Source organism: Spermophilus citellus (assembly GCF_964194105.1).
Source record: "Spermophilus citellus genome assembly, chromosome: 1".
NCBI classification, from domain to species: domain Eukaryota; kingdom Metazoa; phylum Chordata; class Mammalia; order Rodentia; family Sciuridae; genus Spermophilus; species Spermophilus citellus.
In genome coordinates, this window is record NC_138182.1 from 135938425 (window position 1) to 135959112 (window position 20688).

At 40.6% G+C, this 20688-nt stretch overlaps 1 protein-coding gene across 1 annotated transcript in view; it reads right to left on the bottom strand.

The window, feature by feature from the left end:
• Window positions 1-20688, bottom strand: part of ITK (IL2 inducible T cell kinase) — a gene marked incomplete at its 5' end in the record, with an annotated part of 67037 nt that overhangs the window by 33438 nt on the left and 12911 nt on the right. The window contains 4 exons of the mRNA XM_081308588.1: window positions 3121-3161; window positions 6453-6581; window positions 8319-8400; window positions 9833-9937. Of these exons, the coding sequence (XP_081164714.1) occupies window positions 3121-3161; window positions 6453-6581; window positions 8319-8400; window positions 9833-9937 (357 nt within the window). The remainder of the gene's footprint in view (window positions 1-3120; window positions 3162-6452; window positions 6582-8318; window positions 8401-9832; window positions 9938-20688) is intronic.

Consider the following 20688-nt stretch of genomic DNA (forward strand, 5'->3'; position numbering starts at 1 on the left):
CTTAGGATGAAATATTAAAATGAAGAAAAGACTAATGCAAACAATCACCAGAGTTCAGGATGGGCATAGGTTTGGGTATGAGGAAACACTGGAATGATGTAGTTACTGGCTAGAATGTGACTTAGTGTCAGGAAGTCACAAGTTCTCTGAGTACATTAAAGTATTTGGTAGTATAAAAACATTGGAGTTAAAAAAGAAAAAAAAAAAAGGCTTGTCTTACTGATGTAGGCATGTCATCCTAGTGCAGCCCAGATGCAGATCTGAAATCCAGGTATTTGTGGAGTTTGTGAGGTGGTGGTGTACTGGATACTACAGATAAGAGTTGATGGACATGAGGCTTTTACTGAGGAACTAATGGGCAGAGAAATTGTGCTCAAGGGCCTTTGAGGAAATATAGGAGGGATATGGTATGGCATTTGTCTCCTGATAAGTCCATCTCACTGGTTAATTCTTATGAAGAGAAAGGTCAGAGCAGATTTCTCAAATAATGGAGGTATCCTTCTTAAAGGGTAGCACAGGACATCTGGGGGGAGTATTAGGAATGTTACAAAATTTGAGGTATGCTATACTATAAAATGCTCTTCAGTGCCCTACAGCCTGTACAACTTTTGAATGTCTTGTTAAATATTCTTCTGGTGAGAAACCTGCTTATAATTATGATATGTAAGAAGGCCCTAGGCCTAGATCCTACTCATCTAAGACAAAGTACTGAATTTCCCAGGAATGCTACTACCCAGTGCATGGAGGAGCGCTTACACTTTGCTTAACTGAGAATTTTACCAAGAATTTTTAACTATTTTGAAAAAAATCACATCACAAGTATTAACATTATATTTGGGTCATCAGTAAAACATTCCTGCATCAATTGGGTTCCAGCTGTCAATTTCAGTGGGATTCTACAATAACAAGCAATTGGTTATTCCTCCTTCTTCAAGTACAGCCATGCCACAATATTGATATAGAGCAACGTGCTATATTTTTTTTTGTTTTTAGTACTACACTTACATCATTTATTGATTCTTTTAAAAGGATGTTTAGATAGGTTGTGTTATTTATGACTGTCTTTTCAGGATAACAAAGGGATCTTTATAACATATTTGTCATAAAAAGGGAACAATGGGTTTGATAGGGTTAGGAACCACTAGATTAGAGTAAAAAGATCAAAGGAAGACATTTGTAGAAAATGATGGACTTTGTGCTCAAAAAGGCTGCTTGGAAGCTGAGGGGGTACAGTGAGGCTTGAAGTAGATGAGGGTCCCACGTTCTGGCTTCTCTGCTTTAAGCTTCAAAACACCCCCGATCCCCAAGAGCTCTCCTGGACCCAGATGGGGAGAGCTCCCCTAGGCTGAGGGGCCCTCCTAGACAGCCTGGGTGGCAGTGGCAGGGGTAGAGTGCCTTGGTAGGGAGTGAGGGAGAAAGGACATAGGCAGACACAGTGCTGAGTGACCTCTTAGGAGGCTCTTCTGGGTTGACTGGAAGGCGTCTTAAGGATGAGCTGAGCTCTTGTAAATAAGGGAGCCAAGAGGAATTGGAATTTGGACTTCAGCGGAAACCATGACCTTGTTTGCTCCCTAGAGAGGTCTGGGACTGTCTGACCATGGAGATTCTCCATTTTGACCCCCAAACAGCCATCCTCCCTCTCTGAAGGATCTCTCCACAGTCTTTTCTCTTATAGCATGAGGCCTAAAACAGCTTAAAAACATTGTTCTCCTCAGATAAGAGAGCAAGTAGGTAAAAAGAGAAAATGACTTCAAGCAGCTCAGAGTAAGAGAAATGTTGAAACCGCTTTAGAGGTGTGATTGAAATTAGAGCAATGGTTCAGAAACCCTGTGGTCACAATGTTCAAAACAGTATGGATGCTGCTCCTTCAGGTCTGAAAAGCCAAATGGCAGAGTTCGAGGGGCGATGGACTTCACTTTCATGGACACTGAGAATAAGGCAGGGGCAGACTGACTTAGGTCGAGTGGAATGGGTTTGGGTGGGATTGCCAGGGGAATCATCTGCAAGCGAGAGCAGAGGGGTTCCAAACCACATCTGCAAGGAGAATGTTAAAGCAGTCTTCAGAGGGCCAGTGGAACTAAAGTAAGGAGCTCATTTTCTGCTACAGTAGCACAGCTCTTCCCTGTTGTGAGGGAGTAGGCTGATGACAGATCTAAAAACCAGCCTGAAGTTTTCAGGATTTAGATCTTCCTTCATGGGGAAGCTGCCAGTTTTGAAATGTCACCACGTTGGCTGTTGGGAGTGGGGGGAAGCAGAGCTCAGTCTTCAAGAAGAAGCATGAAGAGTCAGAATTGGTAGATTCTGGAATAGAGGAAAAGTGCTTAAATGTAGGTATTGGGAATTATATGACCAGAAAATGAAGGCCAATTCTTTCCTGTTTTTTGTTTTTGTTTTTTCCTGTCTTCTTAACAATCTTCCTCAGAGTTGGTGCTATACCATGGAGTCATATAAATCAGTACATTACAGATTCTCAAACGTGAATGTACCTTAGAATCACCTGGAGGCTTATTCAAAGGCACACTATAGGCCCCTACCCTAGATGTGTAGATGCAGCAGGTTTGGGGTGTTGCCTGAGAAGCTGCCTTCCTGTCAGGCTCCCGAGCAATGCTGATACTGCTGGTATACGGACCAACCACTGAGAACCACCACTCAAGCTAAAGACCAGCACACCAGAAACTGCATCGTGCTAAGTGTGCTTCGGAAAGCCTCCAAGACATCTCTTGGGACTTGATTACCCAAGCTCTAAAATGAGAATAAAACTATAACCCTCTGAGGTGGGTAGAAGAGATACTTAGTTTTAACACAAATAATGAAAAATAAGGGTATGCTTCATGACAGAATGTTATCAAATTTATATCTCTAGAGTGCTAGTATGTCAAAGCACAGAGTAAATACACAGTTTAATATCTGTGATTATAAAGTGAAAATGGGGAGGTGGGGCTTTAGCAGCCAAGTGGCCCTTGAAGTGGACAGACCCACGAAAGAGCACAAAAAACATGCTGAGTCGTGCTGAATCACCAGGTCTGCGGTATCTATCCAGGGTTTGAGAAGCATGGGCAGGTGCCCTTGGGCCTGCAGCTCTGTCGGCCCACCTGTGCCTGGAGCTGGCTACTCACTCACCCTGTTATCTTCAGGAGTAGGAGGAAGAGGCTTCTTTGAAGCTGAAACAAGAAAAACAGAAAAAGAAGGTGAGCATGAAACTCACTGGGCCCAACCGGAGGTTGGGGGCCTTTCAGAGAAAAAGGGTGGAAGGAAAACAACAGAGGGAAAGGGGCCAGAGGAGATGACGAGACACACAGAAACTAGAGTTGGCCTTGGAAGAGCCTGTTTATCTCTTTCACCGCTGGTTTCTAATTACCTTTTCTAGAAAACACTAGAGACTTCTAGAAATTAATATTCTGAACTTTCTGTATTCCCAGGAAAAACTTGATTGGGGTGGGGGTGAGTCTTGAGCCGTTTTCTGCAGGTACAGAGACTTCCACAAATGTATGTGCCACCTGCTAAGGCCAGGAGTGGGAATTGGTGACTCAGGGGACAGTGACTCACTGGTTTCCTGGTGTGTTGTGGGCCTGAGGAGGGGGTGGATGAGGTGGGAGGTCATTGCGCTCCTCTTTGAGTGGGATGAAATCTGTTTTTAATTGGCATTGAAAGGCCTCTGAACTTGTTGCTTTCCCTAAACTACAGCCCATCTCTCTCCACCTCACTATCTGCCTCTCTCTACTTCTCTTTATGTCTCCATATCTCCCTCTCTTTACTCTCTTTCCTCCTTCCTCCCTTCTCTTCTCTCTCTCCTTTTCCTTCTCTTCATCCTTTCTCCATCTCCATCTCTCACTTTTCTGCTTTCTGGCACTGCGAAGGTCAGGGCTGGCATGAATGGGTCACAGTTGTGTGTCTGTGTGGAGAAGCACATGTGAGGTAGGGAGGGATGGCACAGGCTTCAGCCCAGTGCTTTCATCATTAGAGATTAGAAGGGAAGGGTTTGTCTAGGCAGGCAGTGAGGCCTCATCTCAACATGAAGTGGACTTGCCCTTGGACAGCCCACATCAAGGGATGTGGGAGAGGAGATGAGCACATTGAGGCTGCAGCCCAGCCCTGTGCCAACTCCTTAAGCAAGGGCAGGCTGGGGTACGAACTTGGGCTTACAATTAACAGACAAGGATAACACACACACTAAGAAGAATGGCTCCTACTGCACTCAACTTGAGCCAGAGACTGGTGGTCTAACCTCAGCTCTATCAATATAAGCTGTATAGCCTTGAGCCCCTTCCAGCACCAGACATTCGGTGACTGGCCTTTTTCTTTTTCTGTGGCCTTGTTCTTTACTTCCTTCCTCTCCCTGTGTGTGACCATGGTATGAAATGTGATTAGGGCTGGCTCTTATTACAGAAACCAGTGATGCTGTGGGTTGGTGTGACAGGATCTATTTCTACTCAGCCATTTATCCTGCTTTGCAGATACTCACATTGTCCTATTTCAGCCTCAGATTCTTTCCTCCACAAATAAGAAAGACTATTAGACACAGTTAGCATTTATTGAGAACTCTCTAAATGCCAGGAGCTATGCTAAGAGCTTTTCACAACCCCCCAAACCTCCCAGCAACCACACAAAATATAGGAACCCTGTCTACATATGGTGGGTGAGGTTATTTAACTGAGGGTTGAGGAGATGCTCAGAGGCAGAGATGGCAGTGGGATTGCAGCAGGACAAACCATTAGCAGGTGGCTGCACAGCACACCCATGGAAATGGCTGAGAATTGCTAGGTCTAGGTTAATGTCGGTAGGAGCTTGACATGAACAGCACTAGTTATGGTGAGTCAGTCTGATGCACCTAGCACCTCAGTCAGGTGTCTAGGATTCAGCAGAGGGAATATCTGTGCATACTGCAAAGGAATAGTTAAAAAATGCACATTGAAAACTGCAAAATAGAAACAACCATTCAAGGAATTTCAGAGTTGGAAGGGGCCATGAGTATTATTTCGTCTTTGGCCCCTAAGACCTCTCCTACCATTTTAGAGACAAGGGCATTGATGGTCAACTGACTCTTCTGAGGGACCACAGCACCGTGCCAGCAGGAATTTGGAGACCAGATTTCTAGTTCGGGGAAGGGCTTCCACTCACTGAGGCAAGGCTGCCCCATGCTGCTTTTGCAGTAGCTTCTGCCCGCACTAAAGGTTCTGTTTTTTGTTTTTTTTTTTTTTTCTCATCACATGCTGCCCTCCCAAGTAGAACCAACAGGGCCAATGTGCAGGATCACTGACTTCTGAAGCTCAGTAAATATTCTCTGGGGCCAATGGACTGGTGACCTTGAAAGACTTTCTTTCCCGATGGGGAAGGTGAGAGGTGGTTTCTTGAGTGGTGCTGAGACAGGCTGTGACTCAGGAAGCCACGGAAAACCCAGCCACATGTTACATCCGCCTGCTGTCAGTCTCAAGTATTAAGTTAGTGAAAGAGAGAGAGAAACGAAGGGAGGGAGAGAGAGAAAGAGACAGAGGAAGGAGGGAAAAGGGAGCCATGGTAGGAGAGTTTAGAGAAGAGGAAAGTGGAAGCACCAGCTTGCTTGGGCCATCCGTCTTATTCAACAATGGATTTGCAGAGCCCTTCCCAGCATGAATACTCAAGGCCATCCATTTCTTTACCATCACACATCTACCCTACAAGGCTGTGGGGAGCAAGAGCGGAACATGCCATGCAAGTCTATTAGAGTGAAGCTGCACTTTATTAGAGGTTAAGGTACTAAAGTTATAATATAAGATATAATCAAGTTGCTGTCCAGTTCCCAGGACTTGAGCCTTTGATGTCAAAGATCAAGAAACCACTTCTGTTTTCACTTTGCTTTTAGACCATAGCCTCCTTTCCTCTGAGTTTGTGTAAGTAAAGAGCAAGTTTGATGGGTAGTAAAATAAAGGTATTTTCCTCCCCTCTCCCCCAAGGGTATAGAGTTGAATTTGTGTAATTAGACACATATGTGATGTGATGCCACTTTAATAAATAATTAAGAAATACAAATAAAATATAAATAAGTATAGAAATAATGAATAAGTATTATGTACTTCTTAATGCTGTCAATATAACTTAAGATTTAAGTAGACTACACCATCAAATTTCCTACCACTAGGTTACATCTCAAACTTTACTGTGCACATAAATCTAGAGATTTTTGTTAAAATGCACATTCTGATCCAGAAGATCTGGGATGGGACCAAAGAATTTGCATTTCCAACTAGCTCCCAGGTGGTGTTGATGCTGTTGGTGTGAAAACCATGCTTCGAGTAGCTAGGAGGTATATAGACACCGACCTTGAGATGAATGAACATGAGCAGAGTAGAGGTAAAGAAAGATGATTCCCCTCTGAAAATTCTGAAAAAGTAGAAATTCACATCTAATCCTTGACAGCCCAGTCCTTTCAAACACACACACATACACACACACACAAATAGAATTCCCAGTCTTACCATTCTTAGTTGGATCATACTGGGCACAGCCTACTGCAAGCTTCTCCAGCTGAGAACAGCACCTCCACCTCCCATCCATCCAGAAATTAGGATGATACTTGGACACCAAACTATTATTATTCCTCGTTTCTGAAAGGGATTGACACCACAGAAGAGTTATTTCCAGGGCATTCTTTCAAGGATCTTCAGTGTCATACCTTCCTGTTGTGTGATCTGAGCAAATATTAATCACAACAGTCAGAAAAATGGAAAATAAATTCACTGCGCTATCTACTGGGGGAACACGTGTTAGATTTGGCTTCAGCAGATCTGTGTTCTTCTTTAGTTCTGCCTCCAACCTGCTGTGTGTTCCCAGGTTGGGCAAACTCTCATCTGAGCCTCAGTTTCCTCCATTGTGCAATGAGGTTATTAAACTGAATCAGTGAACTTCACAAAGAGGATTTAGGGGCAATGGGAAGTCTGAGAGGGTAGGATTCCCACCTGTTCATCTTCTCACTTCAACCACAACAGTTTTGCTTTTAACCCTTCTAGATGTGAATTTGAAATAAAATTCTGGTAGGAAAAAAAGGGACTCTGCTATTGGAAAGAAAAGAAAAGAAAAGAAAAGTATAAGACCCACAGAACTAGCCAGTTGATCACTAATGCTCCTTCCAGCTTCAACATCCTATGTGTAAAACCCCTACACAGAGGGAGGGTGCCAGTGGTTATGCTTGGACCCTTTTGATTACTTTTTAGTATTTGTTCTATCTGTCCCATGATGTTTTTAATAAGGGCACTTTCCAGCTTACCCTGAACTTGCCTGTTCATATCCCATTTGAGACTCAAAACAACAACCTTGGAAGTAGATAGCACTTGTAAGTTTATTCTCAATTTTCAGATAGAGGAATCATGGTTCCAGAGATATAAAGAAGCTTGCTTCTCCTTAGTCTTTGCAGCTACTTAGAGACAGATTAATATTTGAACCCTGATCTCCTGACAAATTGGGTGCTTCAGGCTAAAAGACCATAATAGTCACACAGATCCAGTGCTTTTTTTTGGGGGGGGAGGTGAGTCTTGTTCTAAGTGCCTTACAGGCCCTAACTCATTTAATTGTCCCAACAGCCTCGTGACTGTTATTAGTCAAAATTTATAGCTGAGGAAATAGAGACACACAAAGGTCAAGGAACTTGGGCAAGATCACACACTAATAATTGGCTTAGCTGGAATATTTACCTTAGTGACCTGGCTCTATATGCCATAGAATTAAGACACTGTGCTGCTCAATTATGTCATCAGCAAGGTAAGGCTTAAGAAATGCACTTTTTGATGGCCTGAATAGCTTAAAAGTTAGCTAGTGTTTATTGGGTGCTGACTATAACCAGGATAGTTTCAAGAGGTTTTCTCACATCAGGTTTTAGAGGCAGATTCTGTTATTTGCTCCTCCTCTTCTTGTTTAATAGATGGGGAAACCAAAACTCAGAGCAGCTAAGAACTTGCCCAAGATAGAAGAGTAAATGGAAGAGCCACACGTTTAACTTAAACAAGCCATCCAACCCCAGGCCATACTCTTACCTCTCACTTGTAGCGGGGGTTACAAACTTTTTCTTAAAAAAACAGAGAGTAAATATTTTAGTTTTTTGCTGAACAAGAGGAAAAACTTGTGCGTGTGTGGGGGGGTGGTGTGGGTCTTATTTAAGACTTTAAAATAGGCTGTTTAAAAATGTAAAAATCTTGGTCTTAGGATAAATACTTAGGACCTTATTAACACCAAAAGGGAGAAATGTTTGGGGTCAGTTGCTCTCAAACCATATTCTACTCTATTGTAGAACCCTAGCCTACCGTAAGATGAAAGGTCTCAGTGACTCAATGGCACAGGAGTCTTATTACCTTCTTTAAGGGCCAGCACCCAGCGCTGCCGGCTCTCACGGTCTGGAGCAAACACATACAGTAGGTAGTTGTCGTGCACAACCTGGGGACACACACAAAATCCAATGTGAGCAGGGTGCCCAAAGATGGGTGACTGACAGCAGACACACATGGCTTACTGGCTGAAGGAGGGGTCTCCAGTGTTTGTCATTGTTCATATAAGTAAATCTGGGTAATCAGGGAACTGGTCTCTAAGATGTTTTTATCCAGATGTTTAGGGGCTGTGCAATCAGAGGGTAAACATCCACATCTTAGGCTGCTTGTCTGAGATCCCATGCCACACAATCTACTGCTAAATTAAAATAGAAGAAATTTCTCCTCTTGACTAGATAGCATGTTTATTTCTCCGTGATTAAAAAAAAAATCCTTCCAGCATATGTAAGAATAAGTTATTAGATGACAAATGTGTAACCAGAACTTTTAAAAATTCTTATTTTAAATAGTTAAAGGCTCACAAGAACTTCCAAAAATAGTACAGGATTCCTGTATGCTTTTCACCTACCTTTCCCCACTGATAACATCTTACATAACTGTAGCATACTTTCAAAGCAGGAAATTGACATTAGTACAATACTATTAGCTAAACGAGAGATCATTGAATTTCATCAATTTTTTCATATACTCATTTGTCACTGGGATTTTTAACACCTGGGAAATTCATGTCAATCCTTTTACTTTTGCTCTTGAAAATTCTAACTCATAGGTGCCAATTTTCTAGTATATAAAAAAGATTATTTTCTATGACACATTTAGTATGGAATATTCACCTCTCATGTTGGCAAGCAAGTATGGGATGTGCAAGGAGATATCCACATGTTCAGAGCCATAAATACCAAGAGTGATAAGTCAGACATACTATAGGTACCTTCCTCCAGCTCTGTTCAATAGAACTTTCTGCAGTTTAAAATAGTCTATAATCATCTGTGTCCAACACAGTATGTACTAGCCATATGTGGCTATTGAACATGTGCAATATGGCCAATGTGACTAGGGAGCTGAATTTTTAATATCATTTTATTAATTTAACCATCCACATCAGGCTAGTGGCTACCGTGTTGAACAGCTCAACCATATTCAGATAGTTCTTTAATTGCAAAATTGGAATCTTTTTCCCTTAAAAGCCTTGAGCAATTTATAATCAAGGATCACAATCTGTTGCTCCACATCATGGGTAAATGGCACGGGAACATTAGGTGGGGCTCTTGAGAACAGATTACCCTTCCTCCAGGTGCAGAGTAACTAGAACTTTCCTTGAGATATGGAAGACACGAGAGAAAAGAGAATGAAGAAGAACAACCTTTTTTTTTGTGTGCTTAGCCATTGCTGAATGAATGTTACAGCAGCTTTCTCACGGCTTGATCTAAGTTCTAGGGCTTAAGAGTTATTTTCTCTTCACTTTCTCTCAGAATGTGACTGAGGATTTTAACCATGGTCAGGGAACAAGAAACTATCTGCCCTAGGCCTGGTAGACTTACCTGAAATGGGTACTTATAGTGGCATGGGATGCTAATGTCACTTTTCACAATCTCAACACATTTGATTCGGGAGAGTTCAATGGAGCCCTTCAATGTACGCTTTTTCTGTGAGGAAAAAAAAAAAGCAGATACCATTTAAGTAGGAGATAAGACAATATTTTTAACTGGAATGCTTCTAGAAAGCCACTGCTAGATGAGTTCCATTACCTTTGTAAATTAATCCCAATGTTCTCAACCACAAAACCTAAAGCTGCCTCCTGGCCTTCAGTCTGATTAAATACAGTCTGAGAAAAGCACCAAGCAGACTTGTCGGAGAATGTGCCTTCTGAATGGTCTTCTTGACAGAGTCACTATATAGTCTCATATACCTTCCCTGTCCTGGTGACAAATGGAAGTATTTGAAGAATTCGTAGCTGGGAAGTGCAGTTCATTTTCCTATGGAAATGAACTAAAGAGTTGCCAATATTCTCTGCTGTGTGCCCATCCAATGACATTTTTCACACAGTAATTGAGCTCAGGCCTGACCTGGGTGGTAATGGATGCTATGAGTGAAATCTTTCTTTCCTGAGTCTGGCTTCTCCATGTCCCTTAGTTATTCATATTACCACAATGGAAACCCAGTGGGGTATGCCTTTCTGTTCTCTGTAACTATCCCTCCTGTCCCACTTTTCCCCCTTTCCATTAAATCTCACAGGCCCATGTCTCATTCCCTTGGAAGCTTGCTAGATGTATTTCCCTGATAATTATGGTGTTTGTGATTTTTAATGATGTTACACGTCGCCCATTTGTAAGGGTCTTTATGCTTGGAAAGTGGATCCCAAGGGATGGGATTCCTTACACAATGGGACTGATTCTATTGGCAGGCTGTCAAGCTTCAAGGAAGGCTAGTTAGGGAAAGGCTTTTGGAGAGCAGAGGCTTTTCTCAGGTGCCTACAATTAGGCTGTCATTGAGCACAGAGTTTAATTCAGCTATGTCATTGCAAAACATATCAATGTAGATTGTCCTTTCTAAAGAGGTAGCAAATGGTGGTAAAATCAGTACGACATTGGAAAGGAGAGGTTTAAAATTGGGCTTTGCCTCTTATCAGCTCTGTGATGATTCATCTAATCTTCTAGAATCTTGGCTTCTATATCTTATGAGAATAACACCATCTACCTTTTAAGGAGTTGACTAGGGAATAAAAATATGATTATATACACAAATTGCCTGGTTTATAACAGGTGCCCTCAAAAAAGGATACCTTCCCAAATACAGAGGCTAAGGAAATCCTAACGACTACAAGACAGTCATTATACACAGATGTACTTGGTTATCACTGAGATCCATGACATCATCAAATTCTCCAGAAGTGACCGCAGTCTTAACTTCCTGCCTTTTGATCCTCAGGCTGGAAGCACGTCTTTGCTTTAGTAGTTGAGGCACAGAACTGAGGTGAAAAAACTCAAGAGCTGAGAAATAGACCTCATCAAGTACAGGGAAGCTTTGTGGTGTGTCTTTTTAAATTTTCTTATAAAAACTATTTTAGGCATTTTTGAAAACCAAAATCTATCCATGTTTAGACAAAAAACAAAACAACAACAACAAAAACAACCCAACATGGAGATATGTGAAGAAAATATTTATAATGCCTTATTGTCTAGTCTTCTCTAACCCTGAGGTAGACCAGGGAAGCCATTTGGATTGTCGTTTTCTTTCTCCTGTACATTTATATATGTATGTGTGTGTGTAAGAGTGTGTGTGTGTGAGAGTGTGTGTCACACACACACTCTCTCACACACACACATGAGTATCCACTCACATATTGGTTTAGAAGTTGCTTTTGTAATCTAACATTACAAGGTCTGTCTTACAAACCTCTGCAAACATGTACCCTTTGAACTCAAACTGACTTCTCATTTAGAGTCTTCCACAGCTAGAAATACATACCCTTGTTCTGCCCATAATCATAGTTCTTAGGAATGGCTGATCTGTTTTGCAAAAACAGAAGAGCACAGAGGAGCTAGCTGCCTTTTCAACACCCATCTGCAACTCTTCTGAGCAAGGAGCCTGAGATTTGAGGTTGCCCTGTTTCTATTGATATGGGTTTATTTCCTTAGTATATCTCGTAAAATGAAACAAAAGGCTCATGGCAGCATTGTGAGAACTCCGTTGGCTGACATTTTTGTGTTTGAAAAAGACTTAAGTTCAGAGCTTTTTGAGGGGCCGAGACCAGGACATCTGTGCCATCTCCCAGTAGCTAGCAAAGAGGCTGGCCCATGGCAGAGCTAACTAGGAAGAGAAGACCAACCAGGCCAGAACACAGTTTAAATCATCTTAATCAGATTTAGGGCATTTAACTATTCAGAAAATATTTATCAAGTGTCAGCTATGAGCAAGACGTTGTTCTGAGTTCAGGAGATGGGGCCCATAAACGTGGCAGACTCTCTCATGGGGCTCATATTATACATAGTCCATGACTTAAGATGGTTTGATTTAGGATTTTGTTTTTCTTTGACTTTACAATGGTGTGAAAGCATTCAGTAGAAATTGTACTTCAAATATTGAATTTTAACCTTTTACTGGGCTAACAACATGTGGCACCATACTCTGTCTCTCTGTGCTGGGCAGTGGCAACAAGCCACAGCTACGGCCAGCCACATGGTCACTAGGGGAAACAATCAGTGCGGTACTCTATGGTGCATTGTGTTGCTAAGCCAGATGTTCAGTAGGTTAGGTGATTAAATGCAGTTTTGACATAAAATATTTTGAACTTATGATGGGCTTATCAGGATGTAATCCTATTGTAAGCTGGAAAGGCTGAGAGACAAACCAAGTGCTATAAAGAGAATGGACAGGTAGATTTTGTAGATCTCACTGACAGGTCATTAGAGCAGGACCCTGGAGACAAGGCATTCCTGGGAGTCATCTGTGAGCAGGTCTAGGGGAGTGAACAGTCTCGGTAGAGTGAGCAGCCAAGCAAAATCCCTGGGTAGAAAAGTGCTAGGTAAGTATCTCTTCGCAATGGAGCATAAAGTAGAGGCAAATATTAAATAGAGTTAAGAGTAGGGATAAAACTTCTATGTGCAATTCTAAAGCAGCACTGTACAACAGAAAAAGGAATGCAAGCTAACCATGGAATTTGCAGTTTTCCAGGAGGCACATTCAAAACAGCAAGAGTAACAAGTAAAATTATTTTGACAATTATGTTATTTAGCCTGCTATGTCTAAGATATTATCATTTCAAACTGTGATCAACATAAAAATTAGTGAGATATATTCCTTCTTAGTACTATGTTTTTAAGTGTCTGTATTTTATAGCACATCTCAGTTTGGACTTGCACGTGTAAAGTGCTCAGTAGCCACACAATGTCGAAGGGAGGTTTTTTCATCTCAACTCAGATGATCCCTTTTGAGTTCTTAATATTCACTGGTTCCAAACATGGATTTTAAGAGACTTAGTCCATCAGGTGACACCAGTTTTGGGTTTGCTCTTCTGTTGGAATGGATTTCATAGTTCACCATCAACATTCCTCTCATTCCCAAATGAGTGCCAGACTTTCCTCCTTCCAATGCATCCTGTCTGGCCAATGTCTCCAGAGGCCCCGAGGCCAGTTCTACTTGGATCTTAGAAGATCCAATCTGTGGTAAATAGCAGGACCAGTTTTTCACTCCTGTCAGTCCCTGGGGAGCAGCCAGTGAACAGGCTACTCACAGTTCAGTCTCTGAGAAACAGTGATTGTCTATAATCATCCCCCAACAACTCTATTATTTCTGAAAAATGCTAGGATAAAACCTTCCAAGGAAACCACACAAAAGCTGCCAGAGAAAGAGAGAGACCAAGTCAAATCTGCCCTCATTCTTACTTGTTATTCTGTCTGCACCACTTGGGGTAAAAGCCACAGGGTTTAGCTTAGCCTTGTTTCTATTCTTGGCCCAGCTCAAAGCTACACTGTCCTCACATTCGAATGCATTGCCTGTACATCTGCATGTGTCAAAACAATCCAAGATGCTGATGTGTACAAATTTGCATAAAAGGCAAGCTTGTGCAAGTAGCTTTCATATACTATTTCTTTATATGGTATTATTTTGTATAAAATAGAACTTGGATTGTGAATTTCAAAGAGAGAATCAGAAAAAACAATAACACAATAATGAGGGCTTTTTGAGCATTTATACTTCAGGCACTGAACACTCATTTAATCATGATCCAACAAAGTATTATTCTTTTCTTTTCTTTTCTTTTTTTTTTTTTTGTGGTACTGGGGATTGAACTGTTAATCAGAGATGCTATATCACTGAGCTATATTACCAGTCCTTATACTTTAAATTTGAGACAGGATCTCATATGTTACCCAGGCTGGCCTCAAACTTGTGATCTCCTGCCTCAGCCTCCCAACTACCTGGAATTGCAGGTATGCACCACCTTGCCGAGCCATTCCCCCACTTTATAGGTAAGAAAACTGAGATTGGGAGAGGTCAGCTCTCTTAGTGAAAGGGCAGCATACAAGCTCAATTTTATGACTCCAGAGCCAGGCCACATAACTACTGTGCTTCATGGCTTTGTGCTTGCTCCGATTTTCATAGAAAATATTCACTACCCAAATCCGATGTTAAGCAATCAACTGCATGACCTATTTATCCAAGCCATGGCCTGGTAGAGTTTTATCTCTGCTTCTGCTGGGTTTCAAAGGTGGAACACATTCCCCAGTTCTCCCCATAACAACTGTTCTTGACTCCCTAACAGTGCTCCTTCTCTGCTTGGCTAGCAGGCAGATGCATGAGGACAAATTACATGTCAGATTCCCCCCCCTCCAAAGAGGGCATTTCTACTTTTCTGAAAAACAGCAGAACTTTAGCTTTCTGCTTTAGTGAGGCAGAACGAATCCTGGAGCTTTCAGGTCTGGCAGACTCAGGTTTGAAGCCTAACCATGTTTCTTACCAGTTGTAAAATCCGAAGCAACTCATTTGTTTTCAAAGTGGCATAATTATAGTCTCTGAATCAATGGGTTAATTTAGAGGATTTTTAAAACTAGATAAATCTATGAGCAAATTAAAGTCATTAAAATGATAATTGGGTCACTCAAAGGATACTTTCTTTCCTTATCTTTTTCAAATGTTCTTTCTTTCTATGAGCACATTTTCTTTGGGAATTTTCTTTTGGACAAGTATGTAAACAAGAACCACCACTGGGGAGAACAATTCTTTACTGTTGATGATTTTGACAACCAAAAGTCATTTGTCTATTTTGCAAATTATTTGTAAAATCAGGGCAAAATCATGAAAGGTACTGGCTTCCTGACTATCTCAATTCACCACATTTGCTCTCTTTTATTTATTTATTTATTTTTTTTTTATATAGATTTTTTATTTTTTTTATTTTTTTTTATTGGTTGTTCACAACATTACAAAGCTCTTGACATATCATATTTCATACATTAGATTGAAGTGGGTTATGAACCCCCAATTTTACCCCAAATGCAGATTGCAGAATCACGTCGGTTACACATCCACAATTTTACATAATGCCCTATTAGTAATTGTTGTATTCTGCTACCTTTCCTATTCCCTACTATCCCCCCTCCCCTCCCCTCCCATCTTCTCTCTCTACCCCATCTACTGTAATTCATTTCTCTCCTTGTTTATTTCCCCATTCCCCTCACAACCTCTTATATATAATTTTGTATAGCAATGAGGGTCTCCCTTCATTTCCATGCAATTTCCCTTTTCTCTCCCTTTCCCTCCCATCTCATGTCTCTGTTTAATGTTACTCTTTTCTTCCTGCTCTTCCTCCCTGCTCTGTTCATAGTTGCTCTCATTATATCAAAGAAGACATTTGGTATTTGTTTTTTAGGGATTGGCTAGCTTCACTTAACATAATCTGCTCTAGTGCCATCCATTTCCCTGCAAATTCTATGATTTTGTCATTTTTATTGCTGCATAGTACTCCATTGTGTATAGATGCCACATTTTTTTTATCCATTCATCTATTGAAGGGCATCTGGGTTGGTTCCACAGTCTAGCTATTATGAATTGTGTTGCTATGAACATCGATGTGGCAGTATCCCTGTAGCATGCTCTTTTAAGGTCTTCAGGGAATAGTCCGAGAAGGGCAATAGCAGGGTCAAATGGTGGTTCCATTCCCAGCTTTCCCAGGAATCTCCAAACTGCTTTCCAAATTGGCCGCACCAATTTGCAGTCCCACCAGCAATGTACAAGTGTACCCTTTTCTCCACATCCTCGCCAGCACTTGTTGTTGTTTGACTTCATAGTGGCTGCCAATCTTACTGGAGTGAGATGGTATCTTAGGGTGGTTTTGATTTGCATTTCTCTGACTGCTAGCGATGGTGAGCATTTTTTCATGTACTTGTTGATTGATTGTATATCCTCCTCTGAGAAGTGTCTGTTCAGCTTTTTGTATCCCCTCCCATTCACCTATAAAAAGTTTTCCCTGAATGTTCTTTTATTTAAAGTATAACTTACCTACTGGCCTAAAGTTTGTCTTGTCTCACAGGACTTTATATTAGAAATGATATCAGAGATTTAAGCTGACAGGGAGCTTTAGTAATGGAATTTTAAGCATCAGTTGAGAATATTTTTCACAGTGAGTCATCTAAAGGAGTAGGGCTTTTAAGACTCCTGAGATCACAAAGTAAAATTAACTGCATGCAGCAATACCAGAGTCTCTCTAAGATCAGGAGGTGTCTCTAATGATTTTTTTTATTGTTGGTCATTCAAAACATTACATAGTTCTTAATATATCATATTTCACAGTTTGATTCAAGTGGGTTATGAACTCCCATTTTTACCCTGTATACAGATTGCTGTATCACATCAGTTACACTTCCATTGATTTACATATTGCCATTCTAGTGTCTGATGTATTCTGCTGTCTATCCTATTCTCTACTATCCCCCCTCTCCACCCCTCCCCTCCCCTCCCCTTTTCTCTCTCTACCCCCTCTACTGTAAATCATTTCTTCCACTTGTATTATTCTTCTCTTACCCCTCATTTCCTCTTATATGTAATTTTGTATAACCCTGAGGATCACCTTCCATTTCCATGTGATTTCCCTTCTCACTCCCTTTCCCTCCCACCTCTCATCCCTGTTTAATGTTAATCTTCTTCTCAAGCTCTTCATCCCTACCCTGTCCTTGGTTACTCCCCTTATATCAAAGCAGTCATTTGGCATTTGTTTTTTAAGGATTGGCTAGCTTCACTTAGCATAATCTGCTCTAATGCCATCCATTTCCCTCCAAATTCTATGATTTTGTCATTTTTTAATGCAGAGTAATACTCCATTGTGTATAAATGCCACATTTTTTTTATCCATTCATCTATTGAAGGGCATCTAGGTTGGTTCCACAATCTTGCTATCGTGAATTGTGCTGCTATGAACATCGATGTAGCAGTGTCCCTGTAGCATGCTCTTATTAGGTCTTTAGGGAATAGACGGAGAAGGGGAATAGCTGGGTCAAATGGTGGTTCCATTCCCAGCTTTCCAAGAAATCTCCATACTGCTTTCCAAATTGGCTGCACCAATTTGCAGTCCCACCAACAATGAACAAGTGTACCCTTTTCCCCGAATCCTCGCCAGCACTTGTTGTTGTTGGACTTCATAATGGCTGCCAATCTTACTGGAGTGAGATGGTATCTTAGTGTGGTTTTGATTTGCATTTCTCTGACTGCTAGCGATGGTGAGCATTTTTTCATGTACTTATTAATTGATTGTATGTCCTCCTCTGAGAAGTGTGTGTTCAGGTCCTTGGCCCATTTGTTGATTGGGTTATTTGTTATCTTATTGTCTAATTTTTTGAGTTCTTTGTATACTCTGGATATTAGGGCTCTATCTGAAGTGTGTGGAGTAAAGATTTGTTCCTAGGATGTAGGCTCCCTGTTTACCTCTCTTATTGTTTCTTTTGCTGAGAAAAAACTTTTTAGTTTGAGTAAGTCCCATTTGTTGATTCTAGTTGTTAACTCTTGTGCTATGGGTGTCCTATTGAGGAATTTGGAGCCCGACCCCACAGTATGTAGATCATAGCCAACTTTTTCTTCTATCAGACGCCGTGTCTCTGATTTAATATCAAGCTCCTTGATCCATTTTGAGTTAACTTTTGTGCATGGCGAGAGAAAGGGATTCAGTTTCATTTTGATGCAAATGGATTTCCAGTTTTCCCAGCACCATTTGTTGAAGATGCTATCCTTCCTCCATTGCATGCTTTTAGCCCCTTTATCAAATATAAGATAGTTGTAGTTTTGTGGATTGGTTACTGTGTCCTCTATTCTGTACCATTGGTCCACCCGCCTGTTTTGGTACCAGTACCATGCTGTTTTTGTTACTATTGCTCTGTAGTATAGTTTGAAGTCTGGTATCGCTATACCGCCTGATTCACACTTCCTGCTTAGCATTGTTTTTGCTTTTCTGGGTCTTTTATTATTCCATATGAATTTCATGATTGTTTTATCTATTTCTACAAGAAATGCTAGATAAATTTCTTAAGTCATATGACCTGCCCAGATTGAGTCAGGAGGATATAGACAACCTAACAACCTAAACAAACCAGTAACAATAGAGGAAATAGAAGAAACCATCAAAAGACTACCAACTAAGAAAAGCCCAGGACCGGATGGGTATACAGCAGAGTTTTACAAAACCTTTAAAGAGGAACTAACACCAATACTTTTCAAGCTATTTCAGGAAATAGAAAAAGAGGGAGAACTTCCAAATACATTCTATGAGGCCAACATCACCCTGATGCCTAAACCAGACAAAGACACTTCAAAGCAAGAAAACTACAGACCAATATCTCTAATGAACCTAGATGCAAAAATCCTCAATAAAATTCTGGCGAATCGGATTCAAAAACATATCAAAAAAATTATACACCATGATCAAGTAGGATTCATCCCTGGGACGCAAGGCTGGTTCAATATACGGAAATCAATAAATGTTATTCACCACATCAATAGACTTAAAAATAAGAACCATATAATCATCTCGATAGATGCAGAAAAAGCATTCAACAAAGTACAGCATCCCTTTATGTTCAAAACTCTAGAAAAATTAGGGATAACAGGATCATACCTCAACATTGTAAAAGCAATCTATGATAAGCCACAGGCCAGCATCATTCTGAATGGAGAAAAATTGAAGGCATTCCCTCTAAAATCTGGAACAAGACAGGGATGCCCTCTCTCACCACTTCTGTTCAACATAGTCCTCGAAACACTGGCCAGAGCAATTAGACAGACGAAAGAAATTAAAGGCATAAAAATAGGAAAAGAAGAACTTAAATTATCACTATTTGCAGATGACATGATTCTATACCTAGCAGACCCAAAAGGGTCTACACAGAAACTATTAGAGCTAATAAATGAATTCAGCAAAGTGGCAAGATATAAAATCAACACGCATAAATCAAATGCATTCCTGTATATCAGCGACAAATCCTCTGAAACGGAAATGAGGACAACTACTCCATTCACAATATCCCCCCAAAAAATAAAATACTTGGGAATCAACCTAACAAAAGAGGTGAAAGACTTATACAATGAAAACTACAGAACCCTAAAGAGAGATATAGAAGAAGACCTTAGAAGATGGAAAAATATACCCTGTTCATGGATAGGCAGAACTAACATCATCAAAATGGCGATATTACCAAAAGTTCTCTATAAGTTCAATGCAATGCCAATCAAAATCTATTGATTATTTTAACAAGGCAATTCAAATGTGTTGTTCAATGCCTCTTCTGGATATAGAACAGCCATTGTGCCATCGAAATTCCACAAATCTTCCTTGAGGTGACCCACAAATTCCTTCCCATTCCCCTAATTTAGTGTTCTGGGTTTATGAAAAAGGGTGTTCTCAAATGGAAGGCCTAGAGAAACAGAGATTCAGGTTTGGAAAAGCCAGGATTTAAATCTTTACATTAACAGGCAACACTGGGTAACTGCTCTGATCTTAGTTCACTTCCTTCTCATCTCTAGTGGGGATGATCACAGCTGCCACTCAGGATTTACTAGGACTTGAGCATCCAATAAAGATGTGATCATCCCTGTCTCTGTGGGAAAAGTACTATCTTGTGAAACAGTGTGATTTGTAATTCCCTGTTGTTGATTCCTCTCCTTCCCAGCCGACCTTCCAATGTGACTTAACCCAAATAATCTTGGAAGCCTGGAAAGGCGTGGGCTAAGGCAGCTGACATCCAGTTCTCTGGACCAATGTAAAACCATGAAACTGTGACCCATCCACACCTGCCTTCTTTTCTTTCCTTGTTTCCATAAGACCTCTAACTCAGCTCACCCAATCATCTATTTTTTTTTCACTTCAGTGTGTTCACATTGTGGTTTACCATGAGGCTGGTTGTGGGGAAAACAATTTACTTTCTTTAATGTCTGCTGTCTTCAATAGTAGCACCCTGACTGCGCAAAGACAAAAGGCGAGAATTTTAAAAATTGAAAAAAATAATAATGATAAAAAAGGAAAGAAAGCAAAGAAGAAGAACTGTATTCTTATGTAGCTTTCAGAAGACAATTTAATCCTCTATTAATATTATAAATGTATTTTCTTGAAAGAAACTATGAACACAAGAGTTGTGGAAATGGTCTTGGAATTTGGGATTAGGTGATAGAGAGAAGGAGTTTTTCTTTTCCCCTCATATATTTCTGTACTCTGGGCATTTTACCATAATCACATACTTCATTTATTGAACTAAAAAGTAGTTAACTAAAAGAAATAAATATATTCCCTTGTAAGACTAATCCTATGAAAACATTTGTTCAAAATGTATAAGTACATATGAAAAAGGTTATTCACAGTAGTGTTATTTACTACACTAAGAAAATCTAGAGAAACATAAAATCCCATTAGTTATGG